The sequence below is a fragment of the Parus major genome, chromosome 2 (genome assembly GCF_001522545.3).
Source record: "Parus major isolate Abel chromosome 2, Parus_major1.1, whole genome shotgun sequence".
Lineage (NCBI taxonomy): Eukaryota > Metazoa > Chordata > Aves > Passeriformes > Paridae > Parus > Parus major.
The window spans coordinates 15,486,793-15,511,788 of NC_031769.1; the positions used below are offsets into that span (position 1 = coordinate 15,486,793).

Sequence of the window (24,996 nt, forward strand, 5' to 3'; positions counted from 1 at the left end):
AGGGGGACTGTATGACATGCGTGGGAACAGTGCACAGTCCTGTATTAACTTCTTCAGTGCTATTAGGGAATTTTCAATGAAAGATCAAGGAAACATTTTACTATATAATAGTTCTGCATTGCATCATCAAAGCTTGTGTATTCACAAAATTTTATTTTGCTAAGCATTACATTTTTTTAAAGATGTTTTTATACAGTTTAATTTAGCTACACTTGTTGGCATAGGTATGCTTACTGCTTCATTTAGCACCTTTGTAATTTCCCAGTAAACTGCAAGATATTTAAGTTGGAGAGGACCAAAAAATGATAAAAAATGCCAAAAGTTCACTATCAAATTGTTAACTCTGATTTATACAGTTTCAGGCAAGAAAAAAAAAGAAAAAAAAAAACTTGGGTATTTCTAGCAAATGCCAGAATAGAATCAATGCAGTATTGTTCACCTAGTTAAAATTCCAAAATCCAGGAAATGCAAACATCAAGTTTCCAACAGCAACATTAGCTTGGACTCCTTGCATATCCTGTGTTTTTCTGGTATGCATTAAGACTTAAAGCGATGTATTAAGCTGTGAGTTAAACAAGAAAAACAGAAAAAATAAGTCTTCATGTAGGTAGCACTGCCAAGTTTAGTTCTATTAACATTTGTGTTTATTGACCTTTTATAATTTGAAATTATTTTCTTCATAAAGATTGAATATGCTTTTTTTGGCCAGATGAAGTGAAATCTGAGAGCTTGTCTTCACTGCGGTGTGAACTTGACATACAGTTTACCCTTGCCTTAAATCTGACTCTTCATCCAGCAGTATCTAAGATTTGAATTAAGTGGTTTTTAATCTTGGAAATATGACTTGAATCTCAGAGGCACTCTGATTAGTATGGGACTGTTACCTGGGTTATATAAGTTGGCAAGACCGAACTTTGAATTAATTCCACATGATACCTTTTTTGCTAATTAAATTTGCACATAACTTAAGTGTGCTGAGTGACTTGACTCATAGAGCAAATCAAACTTGAAGATGGACTCTTATCTCATTTGAATTCTAATGTATCATTCTGGAAGCTATATACGCTATTGGTTCCAAACTTTTTGGAGTATTGCAGTTGCCTGTAAGTAACTGAAGACACAGGAAAGTCCTGCTTTGAGGGTGATTCCATCCTGGAGGTGGTACAGAGCTGCAGGCAGACAGATCTTCCTTTGTGGATGTTCCTGTCTGCAACTGCTAACATGTGCCATGCACTTTAGGCTTCCTGCCTGTTTGAACTCGGCTAATCCATGTTCTAGAAGAAAGGGAAGAGCCTTAAAGGAGATATTTGGAGAGTAGTAAAGCAAGGATTTGCTGGTTAAAAATAGATTCGGAAACTGACTCTAGGTTTAGAAAGCAATGATGTGAGAGTCATTCGCATTTTCACATGTGAACAATGGTGTGAAAGGTCCGTGGGGTGGGTGTGGAAATGGAGATAGGAGAAAGTGAAAACTATGAGGAAAGTAAAATGTCACAAGATGGGAATATTTATAAGTAGAGGGGGTAAAGGCCAAGTTGATTACTGGAGGTTCTTGGATTCATGACAAGAACAGTGAGTACAGCAGTCTCTGAAAGGAAAAGGTAAAATGGATATAGATGTGAAGCAAGAAACTGCTAGGTGGAATTTGGACAGCAGGGCCTGAGAGGGGGAAGCTTCTCTCCTGGAAAGAGGGAAATGGAGAAAAGGAAGAGAATGAAAATAAAAATGGAAGGAGGTATGTGCTGGGTGACAAGTCATACAGTGGCTTTGATGCAATGGTACTGCCAGAGTTTGCCGAGAAGGAAGAGGGGAGGGTATGCAGCAAGAAGAGAGATTTTTCAGTGGCATCTGGAAGTTAGATGGATCTGGAGAATTAGAGAATGAAGGATGGTTGCTGGGAACTTTCAGAGAAGACAGAAGACTGCAAGAAGTGTCTGGTGTGCTTGATGTACCAGCAGTGCAAAGGCACTGGAATGTGTCATTGATTGGCTATTCACTGTCACCTTTTTTTCTACAAACTTAAATCATAGAAAAATTTAGTTTTCAAAGCTTGTAAACTGGTGAAAGTCAAACACAAACTTCCTCTGATTAGCTGTGTGTCCATGCACAGTACTCTGTTTTTATTAGGCTTGTGTATACTTAAGGAATGGTTTTGTTACTTATGCTCAAGATGCAGCTAATAAATATACCACCTAATAAGTGAAAATATTTTTCAAAACTGAGCTAAAGGTGTACTGTCCAGATTGCTCAATGAAATTTAAAACTTGACATCGAAAAAAGCAATCTGAAACTGATTTAAATGAAAATTATTGTAGTGGGTTGTTTTTTTTTTAATTTAAAAACGTGTTAAGAAAGTGAGGTTTATTCTGATTTTGCTCAGAAAATAAATCCCATGATTAATTATTATCTATTTCCTTTACTCATCCTCTATAAAAAAAAAGCATCACATTTTGGCAGAAAGAGTATTATGAAAAATTATGCTGAACAAAGAAAAAGTATTCAGAGGATTAGTTAATCTGAAAAAGAAGGAGTGATAAAAGTTCTGTAATAAAATTTGGAAGCATTGTAAAACATCTATGCCTTATTTGGCTCTGGAGGTGTTAAAAATTTTGAGTTTGAAAAATAACATTCTGACATTGGAGGAGGTATTTCTGAGTTTGAAATAATAATTTGAATATTTATATGATTGTGGGGATGATTTTTGGATATGGCTCTTTAACAGACCTGAGAATTGATGCATACATGTTTTGTTGGACTATGATGTAAATAATGCTGGTGGTGCTAATATGTGGCTAAACTATTTAAGTCAATTAGATATTTATTTAGGATCTCCTTAATCCTGGTTTTATTTCTATCACAGATTTCCCATCCACTTTTGTAAATGTGTAATCAAACTGCATTATAATTCTATTAAAATATGAAGTATATTTCTAAAATTGGAGTTGCAGAGCCCCTTGGTGCAAAACATTTTTAATTGTTTGTTAGGGAGTATTGAGGTTATTGGATGACTCATTGCAGTAGGTTTTGCTGAACTCTCATTTATAGAAAAATGGACATTTTTTTCAGTATTTTGGGGGTCAGTAAGGTTTGTAATTTACTGTAGTTACTTACATTTTTCAAAGACTGTCAGGAAACCATGCCAGAACAAAACTATTTGTGCAGATAATTAATGGAGAGGCTGTGGTACCTGCTGACAGCTATTTTCCAAGGAAAGGAATAGTTTGCAGCTAGGGGAAAAGTGTTAAAAGTGTGCCCAAACCAGTAACTCAAACTGAAAGAGCAACCTTTGATCTGAGACATAGTTTAGGTCACATTTTAATGAATAGCTTTATTAAACTAGTATATTAAACTAATATTATTCTGTCAGTTGGTACATTTTATTTGCAGAAAATTGGATCTGTCTAAGGGTATTGGACATCTACAGCAGTGATGCTGTTTAAAATTAAACTGGTAGCTTTAGTGTGTTTATTTAAAGGAATGTTTTCGTGCATTTAAAGGAACGTGTTCAATTCAAACACTGACATTAAAAATCTAAGTCTGGACAGAACTCACGTAGGGGTTTTTCTGTTAAAGACAGGGAAGGTGCAGGTTGCAAAGAGCCTTGCCTCTGTTTTGACATTGCTACTTATTGAACATATTTCACATTTAGCATGGCAGTGTTTTCAGGCTGCAAGGAACTGTCTAAAACTTAATTTATAATACATCATAATATATACATTAATAACAATATTACCAACTTTTTAATATCTTAATATTTTTTCCTGTTTTTTCTATGTTGTATTGACTCATTGAAAGAACGTATTTCACAATTGTATTTAGAGAGGGTTTAGATAACAGCAGTATCTAGATAACTGGTCCCACTCCAGTTGAAGGAGTACTGGGGGAACAGTCTGAAAAAAGAAAATTGTGATACCAGTTTCAGTGTTGCTATTGGAGTTTTTTAGGTAAGGAGATTTTTCCAGTGATGCATGATTACTCTTATTGGAAGGAGAAATCTGTTTATTGCTGAAGTTGTGAAGGAAGAAAATTTTACGCTGTGCTGTTTTCCTTCTCCTGCCTGTCTTCTGAGCCCTTTGAACAAACTGAGTCAAACAAGAGAGAGAATCTCCTCCGTACATGAGCTTCTGGCATGTGTTTGGAAATGTGTGGTCAGGTAGTGATTGAAGTTCTATGTTTTCTGTTAATGATCCAGCGGGGGAAGTTTCTAGTGGGAGCACATCCTTGAAGAGGAAGAGAATAAAATCATAAAGTACAAACGTGTAGCCTAGACACCAATCGGGAGGGCCACTCACTGGAAATCAGCCTTACTTCATTCTGGTGTTGATCAGACTGCTGGAAATGACCACCACATAGACTGATGGGGTCTTAGTTTTTCAGTACATGGCTTTTTAAATACTCTCTCCTTTTATTTCTTGTGGTCAAGGATTTTATCATTCAGATCATCTCTTTTTTCTTTTTTCTTTTTTTTTCTTTTCATGTGTAAAAATTTTTCCATAAGTAAAAACCAGAGAGATCTCTCTCTTGATGTACTGACTTCACTGGCAGATTTGAGCCATGGAAGTAGATGTCACACTACAAGATAAAATTATTTTAGAAGTACTTTTTTTCCATACTGCTGTTAAAGATGTAACCACACATGTATCAATTAAATATTAAGCAGTTACACATTTTCAGTGGCTTAAGAGTGCCTAAATTACTATCTACTGCTCTCAAAGTCTTTTCACAATGTGAGGCTCTTTCTAACATGTCTATGGTGTAACCTAAATAAAATGAAGAACACTGATAGAACATTATAGAGAAGAACATACAGAAGCCTTTAATTCTTCTTATGGCTGAGGACTGATAGGATGACAAGACCATGAGAAAGTTAGTGAAGGCAGCTGTTGGTTTTTTCAGTTTGGGACAGTCCATGTTTTCTGTGTTGGTGTATTAGTTTATAACATTTGGTAGTTGCCATAGATATTCTGGGGTTTTTAAGTGGACTTCATACAGAGAGATTTTTGCAATTGTTTTAATTTTCATTACACACACAGCTGAGTGAGTCAGAGGTAGCTTCTTGCTTCTGCAGCATCTTTGAAGACCCATCATGTTTGTGCACATGTCCTCTATGCACTAATTCACGTTGAAGAGTTTTTGAAGGTTCCTGTTGCCAACAAGTATGTACTGCCTGTAGGGTTGGCTGAGCAGCTTTGGAAGCCTGTCAGGAGCCACAAGCAGGTTCCAGTAGCCTGTTGGAGACTGCGTGATTAAGGAGGTGAAACCTTCTTCAGAAGAGTTTAAGAATTTACTAGATCCCATTACAGGACAGCTTCCAAAAGAGTCAACCACCATTTTCAATTCAGATTTTGTCTACTGAAACAGATTTACCTCTCCCAGTCTAGAAAACCTTCCGTGGCAATTTCCTGTGCTCACTGGGTTTTGGAGTCTTGTATACATGTCTGTAGTCACTCAATTACTTGAGGCCCCATAATGAATACAAGGCTGACTGGCTGTCAAATTTCCTGTCTCTGCATGAAATCTCTATCTGGTACTTTGAATACCATTTGCAGACATTCTGGTTTAGTCCTGGAAATCAAGGTTATAGTCGTCATAATTGTAGCATCCTTTAGAAAAATAGGTTGAGTGTTTCTTGTATCAAACAACCTGGGTTTATGTGTCCCATCCCCAGCCTGCCCATCTCCTGATTTGTAGCATTGCTGTGTTCATACTTTTTATGGTTTTATCTGTCATAAATTAATCAAAAGTCTTCAGTCTGCTTTTCAAATGTGAATAAAATCAATTTATATTCATTAAAGTGCCAAAATATTGAGTAATTTGTAAAATACCCTTTCAGAAATAAATATTACAGAGTTTATTGAGGTTTGTGTGGGAAGTGTGAGGTAGAACCAAGACTTCATGTGTTCTGTCTCCAACTGCATGGTGCTTGCCATAAGTACAAATTTGAAGCAGTTTTTCTACCTCATCTTTTCTCAAAAAATGAACTTGACTGAAATAAAGTGTATGCGTGACTGATGGAGTCACTTCAATTCAAAAGCAATAGAGGATTCTAGAAAAAAGCTACTAAAGTTGAAATGACATGGAAGGCCATTCATCTTGGCACTCTCCATCTGCCTCCCACCTCCTTGCTTTATCTGCCCGACCTGTCCCCATTCCTGCCAGTCTTGTATTAACAATGTGAGTGATCGGGAACAAGATTTATCCCTTCATCCTCTGCTAAGGGGCCTCTCCTACTTGTGGGATATGTGGAAAAATGGTTCCCTTGGAGAGCTGTAATTCTAGAATTTCACCGTTTTGGAAGGTGCTTCGGGGAGGCTTCTGCCCCACTCCTGGCCTTGTGTAACCCGGGTGTGTGCCATCCTGGTGAGTCGTGTCACTGTAATGACCTTGGTGGTGAAGGTGACCAGAACTGTGTCTGGCTTGATGACCGTCAGTGTGTGGGAGCTGTTGCAAGACAGGGGAGCATTTCTGTGCTTCTTACAGGCGAGACTTACATTTTTTCCCCTTATTTTTTTCCTCAATACCTGCCGTTCAACCACAACGCCTTAAAATAGAGATGTCTTTCATTATGCAGATAAACACAGGCAGAAACAATGAAAATTTCATTTTACTCCATTATTTACGTTTTTATTTAAATGATTAAAAGCAGAAGCAGAGAAAGGCGCGTGGCCTTGCGAGGAGCTCCTGCCCGCGGCGTGTGGGGAGCGCGGGCGGGCGCGGCGCCTCCGGCGGCCGCCAGGGGTCAGGCGGGAGCCGTGAGGGGCCTGAGGGGCCGGGCGGGAACAGCCGTGAGGGGCCGGGCGGGCGTCGCTGTTTCCACACGGCGGCTGCCAGCAGAACCCGATACGGTGCGATCTATAGAAGCAAGGTACAACTGGAATAATGAAATTTCAAAAATAAGCCCTTTTTAAAGGCTGGTTGTAACAGTCCTGCTGGGTATTGTAAATGCCTCAGCTGCACTTGATACTGCTGTTACGTTCCTGGCCCTGGCTCCTAATTTTTATGGAAAGATGGATTGAACTTCAATTTAGGAATATTCGGTAATCCCTCTCAGGACATACTGTAACAGCTGGTATTTCTGTGTTGCAGCAAATCGATTCCATACAGCAGTCAGCAATGCCTATGGCTGGGCTCCGGCAAAAACTTCCAAAGCATTTTAAATAAAGTGAGCCAAAGAAAATAGCATCATCACTGCAAATATGTAGCTTAATTTGCACGTTAGGAAAAAAAAAAATCCCTATCCCATTCCAGAAAAATATTAAGCATTTTACTGGTAAGGATTTCATCAGGTCATTTATTTTTCATTAATATATATTTAGGATCTGGGGGGAATAACTTTATGCTGTATATAAGTTTCTTAAATAATGAGGAGCTTGAATTTTTTTGTACTGAATGATTTACTGTGAAATAAAAAAAAATAAAGAAACTGGTGGAATTGAAATACATCGCATGTACGTAGATCAACAAGATTTTCTGCGTTTTGCGGTGAACTCTTTTGAAGGAACCTGAATTTCTGATTAATAATATAATGTGTTTATAATGCGAATACCTTCTTTGGTTGGTTTTGGGGTTTTTTTGTTGTTGTTTTTTTTTCCCCCTTTTTAATAGATGAAAATACTTTAAGATGCATATAAATCTAAGATATTTCATTAGTAATCAATAATTTAGTTTTAACCAGTTTCTTACACACGTTAAAGTAAAAATGCCTCCATCCTTCATGCGGCTGCCGTGGTGTGCTTGCTCTGGGGACTGTCACTGAGTTTGGGACAGGACTCCTCCTTTATGTGTTAAACAGAAAACAAGCAGAATTAATGTAAAGTGAATATGTTCCTTCTTAATTGGTACAATGTGTCCTTGGCTATGATGTCTTTTTTTTCCCTCTTTTAAACTGCGCCCTGGCTAGCTTTGCATATAGATGTTTTACAGCTCCTGTCATCATAAGATGAGCTTTCACTGTGGAATATTTAATTTCCTTATCCGTGCTTTAAATTTTAAGTTAATGGACTTTTGTGCTGATTTGATAAATGTCAAAATATATATTTTTAAAGCTGTTTTTTTTTTACTGAAGACTTACTTTCTTCACAAACTTTTATAACTAAAAAGAATCCTAAACCCCTAAACAATCTTAATAGATAAGCTTTTAGGCTTTTATTTCATTCTTTTCATTGTAGGATAAATTGTCCAGGGAGGTGACTTCTGCTGTATTTGCCTTCTTAACAAAACCACCCAGATTCACTGGGTAAATGCCTAGGGGGCATAAAAAACCTGCATACTTTAAAAAAGCTGCCAGACTATTTAAACTATAGACTTATGCCTGGGGACAAGTTAACAACCAACTTATATCTAATAATTGCTTTAAAACTTATTAAACAAAACCTTGTAGATGGCCCTTAGTATGCTGCGATATTTTTAGCCATGTGGAGATTTTTTTCAGTGAAAAACAAAATTTTGAACAGCATACACTGTTTACAGCACCTGTATATCACTCTTCCACAAGACTGCTGCCAAGTTAAAATGGGTCCAAAATATGCACTTTGAGAGCCAACATGACTTCAAAAGTCATTCTGATTAATATGAATGTGTTTAAAAAAAAAACAACAAAAAACAAACCAGCAATAGCAGCGGCAAAATGCACTTCTATTTGTTTATTTTCTTTTGCTAAAGCAGAACTATGCTGCTTTCTTTCTTCAAGGATCCTTTTGTTTACTGAAATCTGGGAAAAAAAATCCTTATTTTCTGGTAGCTTCTATTTCCCTCTCTCCCTTCCTTCTCCCTGCAAACACATCAGTCCTTGCCCCACTCTAAGTAGATATTTTCTGTCTTAACTTGGAATTTCTTTATGTATATTTGTGTTCCAGTTTCATATTTTTACATACTTGAATGCAAATACTTTCACTTATATTTGAAATTAATTTAAATTTTTGTTACATGTATTCTGAATTTTTCTCAAAAAGTGGTTAAAAGAAAGACCCAAGATTTACTATCAATAGACCTGTACAATTATTACAAAATATGTGTTAAAAAACTACTGACTTTGTTTTAACAAATCGCAGAAAAATTCCTTACATGGTAATGGCTCCATCGACTCCACGAGTCAAACTGCTATTTACCTTAGAAAAGTATTTGCTCCAGTCTTACTTTTTACAGCTTCAGTTAAAATTTAGATTATATTTCCAGATTACAAATAAAAATCTTCCATGACCAGAAAACAATTGAAAGGAGGTTAAATAGAAACACTGAATAAATTACCATTCTAGTAAGCAATTTTATTTTCTGAGTTAAGTAGTAGCAAAATTTGAGTGACCTCAATTATTCACAGTTTTAATAAAATACTCCTAGACTTTATTTCTAAAATTCCTGACATGCTGGAGTTATAGTGTAATTTATACTAGAGAAATGTGTTAAATTATTCTAAATGCAGAATGAGATTATAGGCTAGACTGAAGAAAACAAAGCTTGTTTTACCTGGAGGAAACAAAAACCTTAACAGTCATAAATAAATGCCTAGCACTTGGTTTTGAGCATCTTAAATAAAAGGTTATTTCATGATAATTATTGGATTTGGTTAGCTGCAGTAGTATACAGTTTAACAATGTTCTTAATTGTAAAATTCTGTTTCTGTTCTTCCTAGGAGAAGCTGGGAGATAACATAAATCTTTGTGGACAACTTGGCTGCAAGCAGTTAAACTGAAATAAACTTCTGCCTTCTGGCTGCAGTGCTGCTTTGAGGTTTCTGCGTGACACTCTGCAGACTAAATCATGCCAGCGTTATCAACTGGATCTGGAAGTGACACAGGTACGCAGGCCAAGGAGGGGCCGTGTTTCCTCCACATCTTATTTGTTGAGTCTGTATTTCAAGTAAGATAATTAATTACGGTCTCACCAGATTTGTAATTTAAAACTTAAAAAATAACCTTTTCTCCCTGAAGTTAATTTAGATACATGAAACATCACAGGTAAAATATATTAATTTTGAAAAGTATCACAACCACTTTCTTCCCTTCCTAAATCCCACCATCCCCAACCTCCTAAAAAGAACAGCTCCAAACATGTATTATAGATGGATCTGAAGAATTTGTTAACTTGAAAAAGGAGGAAGAGGGGAAAAAAACCCCATGATGATGTCATGCATGCCTTAATATTTGCAGCAGTCTAGACTATCCCCTCTGTGAGTTACAGTTATCAGTGGAGTTATTTCTGAACACAGACTATTTAGTTTTGACAACTCTGTAACAAATTAGGAGAAGAAAAATACTGTCTCAAGTTCTGTTCCTTCACTTGCCTTCCACGTCAGAGCCCAGTTCCTGTCACTGACTGCTGGCAGTGGGATTGCAGATATGCAGCTTTCCATAGTTTTCACCTTCTTTGTGGCAATATTAGGTTATATTCAAAGATTAAATTTCATCTTGTTATGCTGACATTCTCCCTCTCTGACAGTATTTTTGTCCCTCTGTTTGGGATAACTAAAGTTAGTATTTTTTCTTGAGAGTGTTAGTTAAAAGAGGGTGATCCAGCTGAGGTTGCAATACAAAGATCCCTGCTTTCCACCCCTGTGCCACATAGTTTAATGCACAAGAATTAGCAGCAGGATTTGGAAAATTAGGAGGGAGGTTTCAAGTTAGGAATGAAAAAAATATGTGTATAAGTATGTATATAAGGAACTGCATTTGATTCTTACTTTTAGTAGACTGTACAGGGCAGTGATTTTGTTTTCCCCACACATAATCTTTACAATTAGGGTGTGCGTCTATTTATTTGTTGCCATGGGGAAGGAGAGTTGTTTGGTTTTATATGCTTTTTTGTCTCCCTATTCCTGTATTTAAGGGATTTGACTATGACTTTGCCAAGCCCTATCTCTGCATACCTTTCTTTTCTCTCCCTCTCCTCGTGAAAATAAGTGAGTTGAAGCTGTTCAGTCTGCTAAAGCTGATTTTTGGAAGATGTGTCAGGGTCTACTCTGAGCTGATTTTTCACTCTGGACCTTTACTTTCTTTATCATGCACCCTTTTGTGTCTTTTTAAAACCTGCCTTAATTTTTTTTTTAATTATTGCTTGTTTATTTTTAAAGATTGTTAATGTGTCCAAAAGTAATAGTCATGGACATACTTTCTGGAAAAAAAAGAGAAAGGCTTCAAAAAGTAGAAAATAATCCTAATTTTGAGATATTGTGTGTTAGAATGCCTCTAAGTGTGTTTTACTGTGCTGTTTAATCCATATCATGATGCAAACATACCTTTAATAATTAAGATCTATGTTAAAACTCAAGTGTTTTCACTGTTCGATGAAATTTAGAGTAAAACATAATACGTGCCCTTAATATCTTGTTGTTAGGTAATACTGCTTGTTAAGTCCCTTTTTTTTCTGCCTCAAGTTATAAGTTGTTTCTCTAAATAAAAATTTGCATTTGGAGTGAAAAGAGATTTTTTTTTTTTTCTTCCACTTTCTTTACAATACTTCCTAATGGGGTTGATATGCACTTAAGTATTTTTGGGATGGTTACATCAAACTTTCTACCCTGGCTATAATACAGGTAGTTTCTCACTGGAGTCCTGTTTTTCTGCTGTTACTCTCACTCTTAGATTAAAAAAATAGTGATCTGCATAAAATTTTTCCTACCTCAGTTCTTTCTGTGTGGATAAGCCAGTCTTCCTCTCCCCCTGCCTGCACAGACTGGTATTGTGACATGTGACACGAGTTGAAACTGCTCTGTCTGGGGCACTGAGGACTTGGCAAGTCACTTAATGGATCTTTAGGGTAGGGACATAATCCTGTTCAGCCGATTTACTAAAACTCTTGGAAATACAGTCAGACAAAATGCAGCCCAACCTGTTTTTATGTCTGTTAGATGCTGTGTGAATTAAAAGTAAACCTGGATTTAAAAACAAATGAAAGAATTCCATGAGAACTCATAAATAGAAATGCATAATCTGTGAATAACGGAAGTTGCCATGTCACTGGCCACTGGACATTCAGTCACCAATATGGGAACATTAATTATTATTTTTTTTTAATGTAGTCTGAAGTATCAGATCACTGTTAAAAGTAGGATAGTGTTCATGATGGGGTGTACTAAATGTTTACCTGTGTTCATTTTACCATGCTTTTACTTCGTCAACTGCTTTTATTAGAAGTGGCACCATGTACTTGCAGCTGCTTTCTTCATATACATTCTTTATATACTTGCTTTTGTCCTACCATGTTTAAACCTGTATCTTCTGAACGTAAGCCATGCCTCTTAAATCTGTTTTGAGGGGCATTTATCAGGCTTTAAGCTATGTTAAATCAAAATCATGGCTACACTGTTTTCAATCTTTTTAAAAAATGTTTCTTTTAATTTTTTCAGACTGATACAGTGATTTTTAATTTAAACTTACCAGACTGATCTGGCTTCACTAACCTAAAGACAGCGGATAAAGGATGTGCAGACGCTTCTTTCTCTTCCACTCCATATAGAAAACATATTTTTATATAATAATAATAATAATAATAATTGAAAATCTGCTCATTGTGTATATCACCTGTGTGACCCTTAAAGTTTATGGTCAGTGTCAAGTCAAAATTATCTTAAAACAACCAGCATGAATGGAAGGCTGAGCTCATGCCTCGGGCTGGCTCAGAAGCTTTCAACAGTTTGTGTTTTGAAAGTTTGCTTGCTCTCTGTGTGCAAGCCCATCAAACAATTTTTTGAAGACTGAGCAAGAAGACTTGCATTTTTGCAGGTAAAGCAAATCTGTGAGATCTGGCATTCACTTATCTGGAATATTTAGAAAGGTGCAAAATTGCACTTCTAGCTTCACAGTAGTAGATGGCAGCTTTGTTGCTGACTTTTGGTGGAGCCAAGATGACATCATTAAGCTTTAAGTGTTGTCTTAATGTGAAAAACATCATAAACTTGTTTCAGATTTCTTCCCTCCCAATGCTCTATCAAGGTTGCTTAACTGACAAGCTTAAAAATGCTTTTCTGTTTGTTCTCAAAAACCAGTGCATAAATGTGCAAAGCAGATTTCATGTTTTTGTTTCATGTGTTGTCAGCAGGAAAATCACATTCATGGGCCAAGTTTAGGCACCAAGTAAAACTGTGTGAGATTACTTATATACAGTGAAAGTCAGAAGCAGTTCTTGGATTTGAATATCATAAATTATAGAAAGAGAAAATGTGTCAGGGCTTATGTTTGTTTCTCCTTCAGCGCATAAAGGAGCGAGCACTGTGCCAGATAGTGCAGTTTTCTCAGTATTACAAGACTACAGAACTGAATACATGCTAGGTTTGTAATTAAAAAAAACCCCACATTTGTTACTAACCAAATTTTAAGTTCACATGGCCTTTAAATATTCCTTGCTTTCATGTTTTCATATGTTTTGTATTAATACTAAATAGATATGTGAAATCTGTTCTAAATGTTAGGAATTTTGCCAAAATGCATTTATGGTAGTATATTTTGTGATTCTTCAGAATTCATCTTGACCTCTGAAGCTGCATGCTGTTGGTTTGGATATGCTGAATGCTGGTAGAAATATTTTGCTAGGATAGTTCATTTGGATTGACTTCCCAGTGGTCAGAGACCACTGCAAGCAAGGGGAATTTCAAAGATGATGTTGCAGTCACCTGAACATAAAAAGAAGCTCTCTTGCTTTTATTGTTTTCATATAGATGTCTTCTCTTTATTTACTACTATATTAATGCATTTTGATCAGCTTGTCAGTTTCAACATGATGTTTTGTAAGAGGATTTGATAATAAAAAGAAAAAAAAGGTGGAGAAAAAAGTATTACAACATCAAAAAAGCTGAGTAGTTGGTTGAGCTGAAAGGGGGGCATCAGAAGCATCTATAGTGGAAGAAGGACAAATTATTCTGAAGTGCTAAAATTTCAATTTTAGCCTTTTAACCCAGTTTTCAGGCTTCGGAGTGAGATAGAAATCAGAGAGATCTATTTTTACATCTTATTTAAAGAATGCAGCAACATAAAATGGTGGCCAAAGATCTGGCCATCTCATTGTTACGAGATGAAGAGAAAGGGAATTTAGGAGAGCAGTGAAGGAAAGTTTTCTGTGAGTTGTTCTTCCGTTGGAGGCTGCCAGGGCAAAGGCTTGCAGGGTCATCGGTTCCTGCTCCAAACTGTCTTTGCTTCCTCACTGGCGTCCGGTGGTGGAAACAGAGCAGAGGGAAAGCCTTCACTTACCTGCTTTACACTCTTGGTTACAACTTCAGGTATAGGTGTTCTGCAGCAAGTGTAGTATGTAAATGTTCTGTCTGCATCACAATTTCAAAGCTTCTTTAATTCATAAGCATGTTGAAATACATAGGTATGGCCAGATATTCATGAAAATAGATATGACAGCCGAGGCAAAATTCATACTGAATTAATAAATAGAGAAAATATTTTATCCTTGCATTCTTGATTTCTCCCCTTCTCCATCTGCCAGAGGCATTAAATGGCTCTTAGGATAGCATTAATTTTGAAGATTTGGGAACGTGTGAGATGTATGGTTAGCTTTAACTATAATCTGATTGAATTTTTAAAAATACAACTTGCTGGTGTTGGAAAGGGTATTTATTTTGGTATCAACATATTTATGGTGACTTGGAAAATTCATCTGAAGTGAAATGAAATTTCTCCAAACTGTTCTGTTTCGTGTTAATATTTTATATTATGCTAGACTGATTGAGTAGTATGGAATCAGAAAATGTGTGTAAGTATATTTACTGATGGTAAACTCTTTAAAACTGCTACAGTTTTTGGACACATTTAAATTCAAATGGTCTGTTAGCTGAATCAATTTTACCCCCCTTTTTTTTTTTTGGTGAGCAGTGTGTAGTTTTGTAGTAAATTTGAATGTACAATAGCCTATACTGTTTCTAAGCAGAGGCTCCATTACATATGGCTCTGCAAACACTGTAGTTACACAAGTGGTTGACAGTTCTAGTGATGCCAGGTGTCCTTTGCTGAGAGCACACTGCTGTGCTGTCCCCCTCAAGTGTAGCTGTGCCAGCATCCAGGTTAGCCAGCAGAGCTTACATATACTGTGTGTGTTTAGTGTCAGATGGAAGGTTCTGTGGCTTCTCAGCCCAATATCATGTAACATCCTGGCTGATTTAAAAGAACTAAACCTGTTAATCAGAAGGCAATTTATTACTATTAAGAGGTAATGAGAAGCTTCCCTGCTAGCTGTTAGATGCCTGTTGTGAAATACAGTGGCTCAAAATTGATTTTTTCTTTTTAATAACACATTGATTTAAGAAAAAAACCCAACACAAACAAAGAACGCATCAAAGTAACATATTAGGTGTTACCGATAAACATGAAATAATTTAATTATTTCAAATAGTTTACTTTCCTAAACTTGCTTTCAAAATACGGTAATGATTTAGGATCAAGGAATGGTTTGGGCTGAAAGGGACCTTAAAGGTCATCTAACTTCAAACTCGATGCTGTGGGCAGGGACACCTTTAACTAGACCAGGACTTACTATTATTACTGGACCACAGACGTTTTCTTCTACTCTCATGACAGATATATCCTGTATACACAAACAGTGTTTCCATTATTCTTAGACCCAACTGATTTGAAAATAGTGTTGTTTTCTATTTATGATTTATGTTAGAAGTCTTTATTCAGGCTCTTAATGAGATACTGTGTCTTCCTTTTGCAGATGTAAAATGCTAGTGTTTAGTAGTCCCTACTGCCCCTCCCCAGTGCCAAGTCTCTTATAACCTTGTAAACTGTGACTAAAGGGTTAAAATATGGCCAGTGTGCCCGGTGCCTTCTTAGTGCTGGAATGAGTTCTTTGCTGACTGCCTGCCAGGTACTTGATATTGCCTCATCTAAGGCTGATGAAGATCTAGATAGAAATACTAAATACTTGCCAAGCTGATGTCTATGGAAAGGACCAGTCAACTAGTCAAGGTTATTCAAGGTGCCATAGTATGCAGGCTTCATTGGAGGAGACAAGATTTTTTTCTTTTTTTAAAATGAGATCTTTGTATGAGTTTTCCACAAGCTGCTTGTTAATTTGTCCTTGATGGGTCACTTTAAATCAGTTTTATGTATGTGTTATTCTTGCAGATAATAGGTGGACTTTTGAATAGTCATAAAAGTACATTTTATGAACTTTGAAAATATCCGTGTTGACGCAGTGTCTAGTAACTAGATTTTTGAGGGGGTTCGATTTTGAAACAGCTTTGATGAGCCACACAAGCAGAAACTTTGCAGGAAGTCTTGCCCTGTATGGATGCAAATAGAGATCAACTCTAACTCGCATCACAATGTTAACGGTATGTGATATGTTAAATCTGAAATACACATGTTGAGACAAATCCTAAAAGACCAATAACTGTTTCAAACAACTGCGTATTCTTTAGCTCCAGGAGCCAAGTTCCAAAACTAAAGACTTTTCCATTTTGAAGGAAATAATATTTTTAAAAGTGATGGGTTTAAATGATTACTCATTCAACATTTTCTGTCATAACATTGTTTTAAGGTAGGCTAACAAATTTACTGTAGTTTGGAGGAATAAAGATTAGGTATAACTTTTTCGTTAAAATACTGTTGCCCTTATGAATATGCAGTCTTGTTCTTTGAGGACACTTACAGCAAAAAAAAATTTTTTTGTTAGAAAAAATATACAACATGGATATTTTTATTGCTCTGCCATCTGTAAGAATTCAGCGTTTTACTTTTTTTTGTGAATTAGGAAATAAATCAAAACTGATATTTTTCCCAAGATGCTGATCACTTGCATGTCGTGATTATGTAGTTACTCAGTGTTCTGTACTTTGCAAATGACTTTTTTTTTTTTTTTGTAGAAACACTAAACATAAAATTTAAAAAAAGGTGGTTACTGGAGTGTGTTAATCCATCTGGCTCTGCAGAGAAAAATTGTTACTCTTTGACTTTTTGTAGCATCAGCAAGCCCATGTATTCAGTAGAACTACTTAAGAGAATATAAAAAAAGAATTATTTGTAGCACATAAATTTGAGCACATAGGGATCTTTTTACAGCTGGAGTCTGATACGACAGAGCAGTGTCCATCCTAATATGCAGACAGACCGTATATGTTTTTATTTGAACCTGTGCATAAATACTAATCTCAAATTTCAGAATGATATAATTTTCAGTATGTGGTGTTAGTGACTGATTTTGTTATTCAACAGCAAAGATGTCAGAACGGGTGTTTCTACTGCAATGCTGTTTGCATGTGTGTAAGGCAAATGTCTGAGCCTTTGTGGAACTGTAAAGTACAGTTCAAATGTGAAAAAATGTTAGCTTGTTATAAATGGCAGCAAATGGTGCTGATTATTTTACCTTTGACAAAGTGGAAAATTTAAAAGTTGGTTTGTCCCATTTTATTAACACAATAAATTTTTACAGTGTTGTTCTGGGCCTTTAGATATATGTTCTTTAGTGTTTATTATCCCTCAGTTGCTGTAAAAATTCTAGATTCGAAGCCTGGCATCATTGTTCAGAATGCTAATTCAGGAAATTAATTAGCATATGAAAGCAAAGGCACATCCATGTTTCCATTTCTTTCTTTATGCTAACCAAAACAAAGTTGGTGTTTTCTTGTAATATGCAAGAGTGATGGAACGCAGAGACCATATTTTTTTATCATTTAGCACTAGTTTATAGCTTCCACAGACTTGTCCTAATAATGAAGCTATGAAGGATATGACAAGAATGGTGATATTAAATTTCTCTAGACTAACAGTAAATTTTTCCATTCTGATGTCAAGAATGTAGAGCATCTGGAATCTGCAGTGTGAGTGGTTCAGTACAAGAACAGTTTCATCAATTGCTTAGCCATTTATTCTCCTCCTAGGAACAAGCAGTCTTCTGTAGAATATAATACTACAAAGGAAGCAATTTTCTAAAACTGGAAAAATCTTATATGTCCCGTTGTTTCTGATTTAAAAGGTTTCTATTGCTTCTTACTCTTAAATCCGATTGTGTGTGCAAATCTACTATACACATTTGTAAACTGGAATTAGCATTATTCTACATTTTGGTCTCAGATCAAATAAAACTAAATTGTATTAATTAAGTTTAGAAAAAGCTGAAGATGATCTGCAGACAGTAACTGCTTAAGTGTGTTGAAAGAACAAGTTGAAATTTATCTTTTACCCTTTTAGGTGTGGTTAGGTGATAGATGTTGGGGTTCCTCCCCCGTGAGTTGTAGGAATGACCAGACTTACTTCCCCTCCTAAAATTGCGTAATTGTCTTGCATCTTCATGTTTAATCACATTGTTAGTTTGTGGTTTGTTTTTTTTTTTTTTTTAATGTATGCTTAGGTCTTCTGGGAAGAAATTATCTACTTTTAAAAATCAAAATAAACTAGTTTTTCTTGTGTAAGTCATGCTTACTTTACTGAATTTTGACACCTAAAGTATTTTCATACTAGTTAATTCCAAGGGGCGCATGATTAATTTTGAATATAAATGCTGGCTAATTTTAGGCAAACTAGACTAAAAAAAAAATCAAGAACCTAAGCAGAATAGAAAGTGTATAATAAAAGCAGAATTTTTTCTTTTTTTTGCAGGACACTCCACACAGTGGTGCCAACATGAGGCATTAAAAATAAAAGAATTTTTTTCTTGGCTTTTCTTTTTATTTTTTTTAAAGCAACTTCTAGATACATTTTTTTAAAAGCTTGTTGTGTTTATTTATATTGTGGACACCTTTCAAATAAGTGTGAGGTCCATGCATGCCATATGACTCAAGAAGGTGGGACTTCAAGAGAAAAATCAAAATTGAGACCAAAAGCACATTTAAGGCCTGGCAGGCAGTGGTGGCATTCAGCTTGTGGGTGCTGATACGTCTCACTCTGGGGCTTATGCAATGAATATGCCATTTTAAATTGTCAAACAATCTGTATTTTAGGGGATATCACTATGAGCTTTTGGAAAGTTAATTTTTGGTTTTAGAAGTAATCAAAAGTGTTTAGTGTGGCATCCCTTCAGACTACATAATTGCTGCTGTGACAGTTAAAAAAAATTTGATTTTAACAGCCTGGCAGTACTTAAACTTGGGCTTTTTTCCATGGCCTTTGTCTCTGACTTCTAGAACCACCTGAGATACTATGTAGAAGTTTTGCAAGAGGTTTGAAATTGATCTGAAGTACTCTACTAGGAAATTCAGATTATTCTATTGCTGCATGGCAGCATCTCTGTACAGTGAGATCTTACAGGTCTGCAGGAATTTGAGCTACTACTCTTCAAGAGTAAGAAAGATGCATGTGACAGTTGTTCAGATTTGGTAAGTAAAATTAGTCCAGTGAGTAGCTGCCAATATAGAGGTGTCAACTTCATTACCAGTTTACATTGCCATTACCAGTTTACACTAACTTGACAAATTATTGTGTCCCTATCCACATCACAGAAACACTTTCTTCAACATGTCATGTGCTGGTAAAGTCATATGCCAGCTGCAATTTTCACTGTTTCTTCATAGTGCAATGAATAACATCAACACATTTAATGTAATTTAGATGGAAGTAAAATTCATGTTTTACTTGGAGGTAGAAGATCCACACACTTTATTTCTTAATATATAGAAATCAGAATGTCCATCTGAAAATTTTGATACCGCGCATCACAGGCAGAACAAGGAGCAAGAGAAAAGGTAAACTTTTTGCAGGTGCTACCACCTTCTTCTCTATTAACTTCTGGAGCTGAGTCAGGTGATCTTTAATCACACAAATTTAATTTAAAAAAGAAAATGGAAATGTGAACAATATTCTAGATCTTTGTCTTCTGTTCTCCCCAGGTTAATACACTAAGTCCTCCTTCTGCCTGATTTTTACTTAGTTCCTTGATGGAACTGGTTTTTTAATTCCTTTCTACATAGTTTCGTTAGGTGTCTGTAGAGCAAGAGCGTGGTGTCCTCTAGCACGCTGCATGGCACAGTCCTCAGTTTCCACTGTGGAGAAGGACTGGATTCTCATTTCCTTCTGGCTGAAAGCTATGAACACTGGATTCTAAAGCCAAAGCAGGGAAGAACTAGAAGCATGGCTATGATATTGGATAAAATCAGTCAGCACCTGTCTAATTGTCTCCACTTCCCCAGGGGAGTTGCACAGATTAGGTGCATTGCTGTTGAACCTGGAGTAGCGCACTAGGAACATGGGCTCCCATTTTCTTGGAAGGGGCAATTCAGGGCTACGTAAATAAGTAAAGCTCACAGAAACTTTTGAGCTGGATGTGAAATCTTCATGTGTGTAAGCACCTGCAGGGTTCGGCACTCCTGGAGTGCTGGCAGGCAGGGTTTTTCTCTGTGAGTTTTGTGTGTAAAAACAAAGTCTCATTATGGGCAGAATCAGTTTCCCCTTGTGTCACTAATAGTTAATCCATCAGGAAATACAAACTTTCATTTTATTTTTCACTAGGGATTTGATTATCAAAGCATTGAGGAACAAGTTACAAGGAGAGAATGGTTTTATAGTTGATTGCATGTGGAATTTAAGCAGATCTGATGGATCAAGGAAAAGAAAGCTTACTCTGTTACATGTCTTTTATTTGAAGGAAGTGGCTGAACTTACTGTTTTCTTTCTTCTGAATGACACACAGGAATTGTTGCTAAGCAGTTATGCCACAGTGCAAGCTGACATTGAAAATTTCTATTCAATTTTCTGACAGCCTTAAGGTTGTTTTGAGGTAAATATATTTACAGTAACAAAAGTGGCCAAGTGTAAAGAATTTTTTAAATTTTCTAAATGAAAAAATAAAGAAATGTTTTAATTTTCTATATTAATTGTTTTCATAAATTGTGTGATAAAACAACCATTTTTGCTAAGTTCTGAAGTTCTAATAATCTGGGAAATTGGAGCCACAAGTCGTGCTCAGACATCTTTTCTCTGGCTGTCAGCTCAATCAGTGATTATGTCTTGCTATGCAAAGCTTGATGGTCTTTCTGTCTGCAAATTTGTAGTGGTTTGAGTTGTATCTTTTTTTCTGCAGTGTTTCTGAAGCAGAAGCAAGAACAGATTTAAATAAAAGCAGAATTTTAAGAGAAATGAATGTGAACCACCAAAAAATGCTTGGAGCAGAAAAAGAATGTATCTGGGAAGAATTTTTTTTCTCCAAGAATATTTTACTAAGAGGCAGCAAAAAGAAGAAAATGTAAATAATCAGAACCCAAAGGTGCTGTTGAAAGGGATATGTACTGCCTGAAAAGGTTGCTAAATTATGTTTACTAATAAATATTCTAAATGATAAGTTTTAGGGAGATAATAAGCATAATAACAATAAGTAACCTGTAATGTACAACAGTGCTCTTTTACCAGTAGAATATGTTGTAAAAATCCATTCTTGTGATGAACGGCAGCACTTACTCTGACTAAAAATAATAATAGGACCGTGTATCTTGGATCCCAGGAGACTGTTGGTGTTTTTGTAGACAGCAGACAGGAGAAAAAGGCATTTTGTCCTTTTTACCCCAAGTAATCCCACTGGAAAACTAAACATGTGCTATGAATTGATATCAACTCATGCCAGGTTACCTCCCTAAAGAGGACTGCTGCAAACACTGTTGCTACATTTCTTGGACAGCACTTTGATGGTCTGTGTGCACGATGGATATTTTATGCCGTACGCTACTGTGGAACAGTGTGCTACTGTCTGCCCCTCAGAGACTGCTGCTGAGGTGTGCCACAAAAAACTGAGAACAGCAATTTCTTTAGCCCTAGAGAGAATCTCAAATACCTGCAAATTAAAAATGTTACTGAAATATTTCTGTGTGCATGTGTGTCTGGGAAAACTGTGTTGGTTTTGTTTTTAAAAGTTTAATCCTGCAAAACAGAGAAGGTGCTTTTGTATTGCTGTGGATCCTTGCTGAACACAGGATTGAAAAAAATATTAAGCAATATTATTAGCAAGAAATATTTATAAAAACCACAAACCTTTTTCTAATGGACCACCCTATCCAGTTTCTGTTCTTTTAAGGAAGTTTTTCCTATTCATGACTCATTTCACTCTTTGGCTAACATCAAGGGAAATGGAATAACGATTAAGCAAAGGAATGTATGTTTTTTTTTTCTGGGTTTGTCCTTTTCTCAAAACCTTTTATGAATTTTCTGCATAACGTTGTGTAAATATATATGGATGTAGAACTTTGACAACTGTGACAAGGTAAAAAGTACGCTAATACTTTTTTCTTAGTAATTTTTTCTAAATGTTCCTTTTGGTTCTACAAGTTAATGTTGTGCTGGATACTCCAGTCTCCCTCTTCAGTTAAAATGACATGCTCCAGGCAGCCAATTACACAGAACTGTTAAGTGAAATTAATGAGATCACCCTAGATTACACTTTGTGTTTTATTTTCATTTTATAGGTCTGTACGAGCTGCTGGCTGCATTGCCAGCCCAGCTGCAGCCACATGTGGACAGCCAGGAAGACCTGACCTTCCTCTGGGATATGTTTGGTGAAAAAAGCCTTCATTCACTGGTGAAGGTAAACCACATTTAAGTCAGATTTTCTTTGAGAAGAGCATATGGAAAAATGTTTTGAGCGCCATCTAGTAAACCAGTGACCAAGCTGTTGCTCAGTGAAAACAAAACAGCCTTGTTTTAACTCTGTTTCTGGCAGGGTGGAAGTTGTTAAATAAGATTTTACCAAAAATACATAGATGATTTCATTTAAGAGTGTTGTTTTGGCAGTGTAATGCTAATGCAACAAACATGTGTTATTTGCCCTTGTTTAGAAAAAAAGAGTACGAAATAGTAGCAGGAAATCTGACACTTCTTTATGGTCAACATTCAAGACCTGGAGTTTAGCTTAAATAAATAAACGTTCACAGCAAAAATTAGAAGGAATATATTTTCTGAGGTCAAGTATGGCAAGAGTTCAGTAGCCACATTAATTTAAAATAATTTCCTTTAACAAAGTCAACTGAAATTCTAGTAAGCTGTTTCTTTTATTGGCTTGTCTCCATTTAATATTGTGTTTTGCTCATAAATATGCTGGACTAAAGTACAGCCTAAAATAAATTGGATGAATACTTGAGTAAAATATTATGCTACAAAAATGATCAGCAACAAGAAATCAAAGCATGCTGTGGGAGTACACACAGCTATCCCAATAATCTTAAAATTGTGTAGAGCTGAAAAATGGGACCAATCAGCTGGTTAAAAATATTCCACTCCTACAAAACAGTAAGTATGTCTTCAGTACCCAGTACAGCGCTAATTCAAGCTGGAAGGAAATTCTGAGGTCTGAAATGAGTCAGTAGATGGTATTAACCCTTGTCATGAATATATCCAGACTTGTGCAGAATTTGTTACCCTTGTCAATTGCTGAGGAAGCTTAAAACTGGGATTATTTCTAATAGGTATGAAAGAATCACATTTTCCCATTTTTTTCAGCTATTTTATTCTGGAAAAAAATGTAATAATGTTGATACTTGGTCGAATGCTTGGTGATACTCTTCAAAATATTTGAGAATTTGCATATAAAAGTGGACATAAATGTTCTTAGGCATTTTATATGCAAAAGCAACTAACAGTGGAACCGTGCTTGGCAATACTTGCTTGCCTAAAGAATTCCATCAACATTTCTGAAGTGCCGTGACTCCCAGACTCCTTGCGGCTTTGCTGCAGCTGTCTGTGCAGGTGGCTCAGAAGATCACTGTAAGAGGAATACCAGTCATCTCTCTGATGTAGGCTGACAGTGGTTTGCATCTAAGCAAAATGTTAGGTCAGCTGCTAAATTAGTTTTCTTTCTGGTTTGGGAATTAAAGAAGGCTGGCTAGAAAATGAGTGTGGATCTGTGAAACATTGACACTTCAACATTTGCTCTAATTTTTTTCTTGAGGCAAAACCCAAACTTTTTCAAACTCCTTCACTTACTGCCTTTTGCCCCTCATTCCAAAAGAAGACAGTAGTTAACTGGTTTACTCACTTGAAGTATGCTCTCAGTTTGGAGCAGTTGGCTTTCCTAGTGGCTCTCCTGGTTGCATGCCCTGGTTACCATGTTTTTGTTTCTGCAGGATGGATTTGACTTACTGTAACAGAAAAGAAAGATGAGAAAGGGGATCAGTGAATGGTCACTTGATTGCAATTTCAACAAGAAGGCACTGAAATATTCTAACCATCTTCATGATTTATCTTGTGCTCTGTAGGTCCAAATATTAATCTTACACCTAATTTTGACCTTGTTGAAGCTTCTTTTAATGTCCTCTTAAGCCTCACTCTATATTAAAATAGATGTCATTCTTGAAATCTCAAAATGACATCTTTAGTATTCACTAGTTGCCCTTCTTTAGTACAATATATTAATTTCATTTGTGACGAAAAGTATTTAATTACAAGAATTGAGACAAATATTAAGAGCATCTGGTCTGACCCAGTGCATGTCACAGGCTATCAAACCTCACCTTGGTTTCTGTGTGTCCTGGGGTGGCTTTATGATACTGGTATCCCCAATCGTCTGGTTTATGTTATATATTAAGTTCTGCACCTTTAAGACTGGCTTTGAGAGCAAGAGAGGGGGAAGAAGAAGCGCGCAGTTTGTGTTAAAGGAAAACATCACTCCCACACATCTCGCTCTTGGACTGTGGTGTCTGCAGCACGGACAGACAGCGGGACAGAGCTTCTTCCTGGTTTTTAGTTAGTTTTAGCTAGCTGAGGCAGAGGAGTTCCCTGGACCTTTGTTTTTTCCAATTTTCTTGGATCTGTGCGAGCCTGCTCTGGACTGAACACCCAGCTAAACCCCGGGAGCTCAGGCCTGTGGCCCACCGGGGCCTGGGCCTCGGCACTTTCCAGCGCCGGAGGACTGATAAGAACCTGAGCGAGCCGAGCTACACCACATGAAAAGGACTTTTCTTCCTAGACTTGCCATTCCATCGAACAACAAGAGGTTTTATTATTTAATATTATTCAATTTTCTGTTAAATAAACAGCTTTTTCCACTTCTCTCCAAGGAATTTTTTTCTTCCTTTCCTGGACCAGTTGGTGGGGAGGGGCATTTCCCTGGGGAAATCCCCATTTGGAATTTTCCTCCCTAATTTGCC

The 24,996-nt window shown here is 36.4% G+C and overlaps 1 protein-coding gene across 8 annotated transcripts in view; it reads left to right on the plus strand.

Moving 5' to 3' along the window:
• The window catches only part of MPP7 (membrane palmitoylated protein 7), a 149,242-nt gene that overhangs the window by 30,872 nt on the left and 93,374 nt on the right, over window positions 1–24,996 (plus strand). For all 8 annotated transcript variants that reach the window (XM_019005737.2, XM_019005739.2, XM_019005741.2 and 5 more), the window contains 2 exons: window positions 9,628–9,792; window positions 22,321–22,439. In XM_019005737.2, the coding sequence (XP_018861282.1) occupies window positions 9,756–9,792; window positions 22,321–22,439 (156 nt within the window). In that variant the 5' untranslated portion in view covers window positions 9,628–9,755. The remainder of the gene's footprint in view (window positions 1–9,627; window positions 9,793–22,320; window positions 22,440–24,996) is intronic.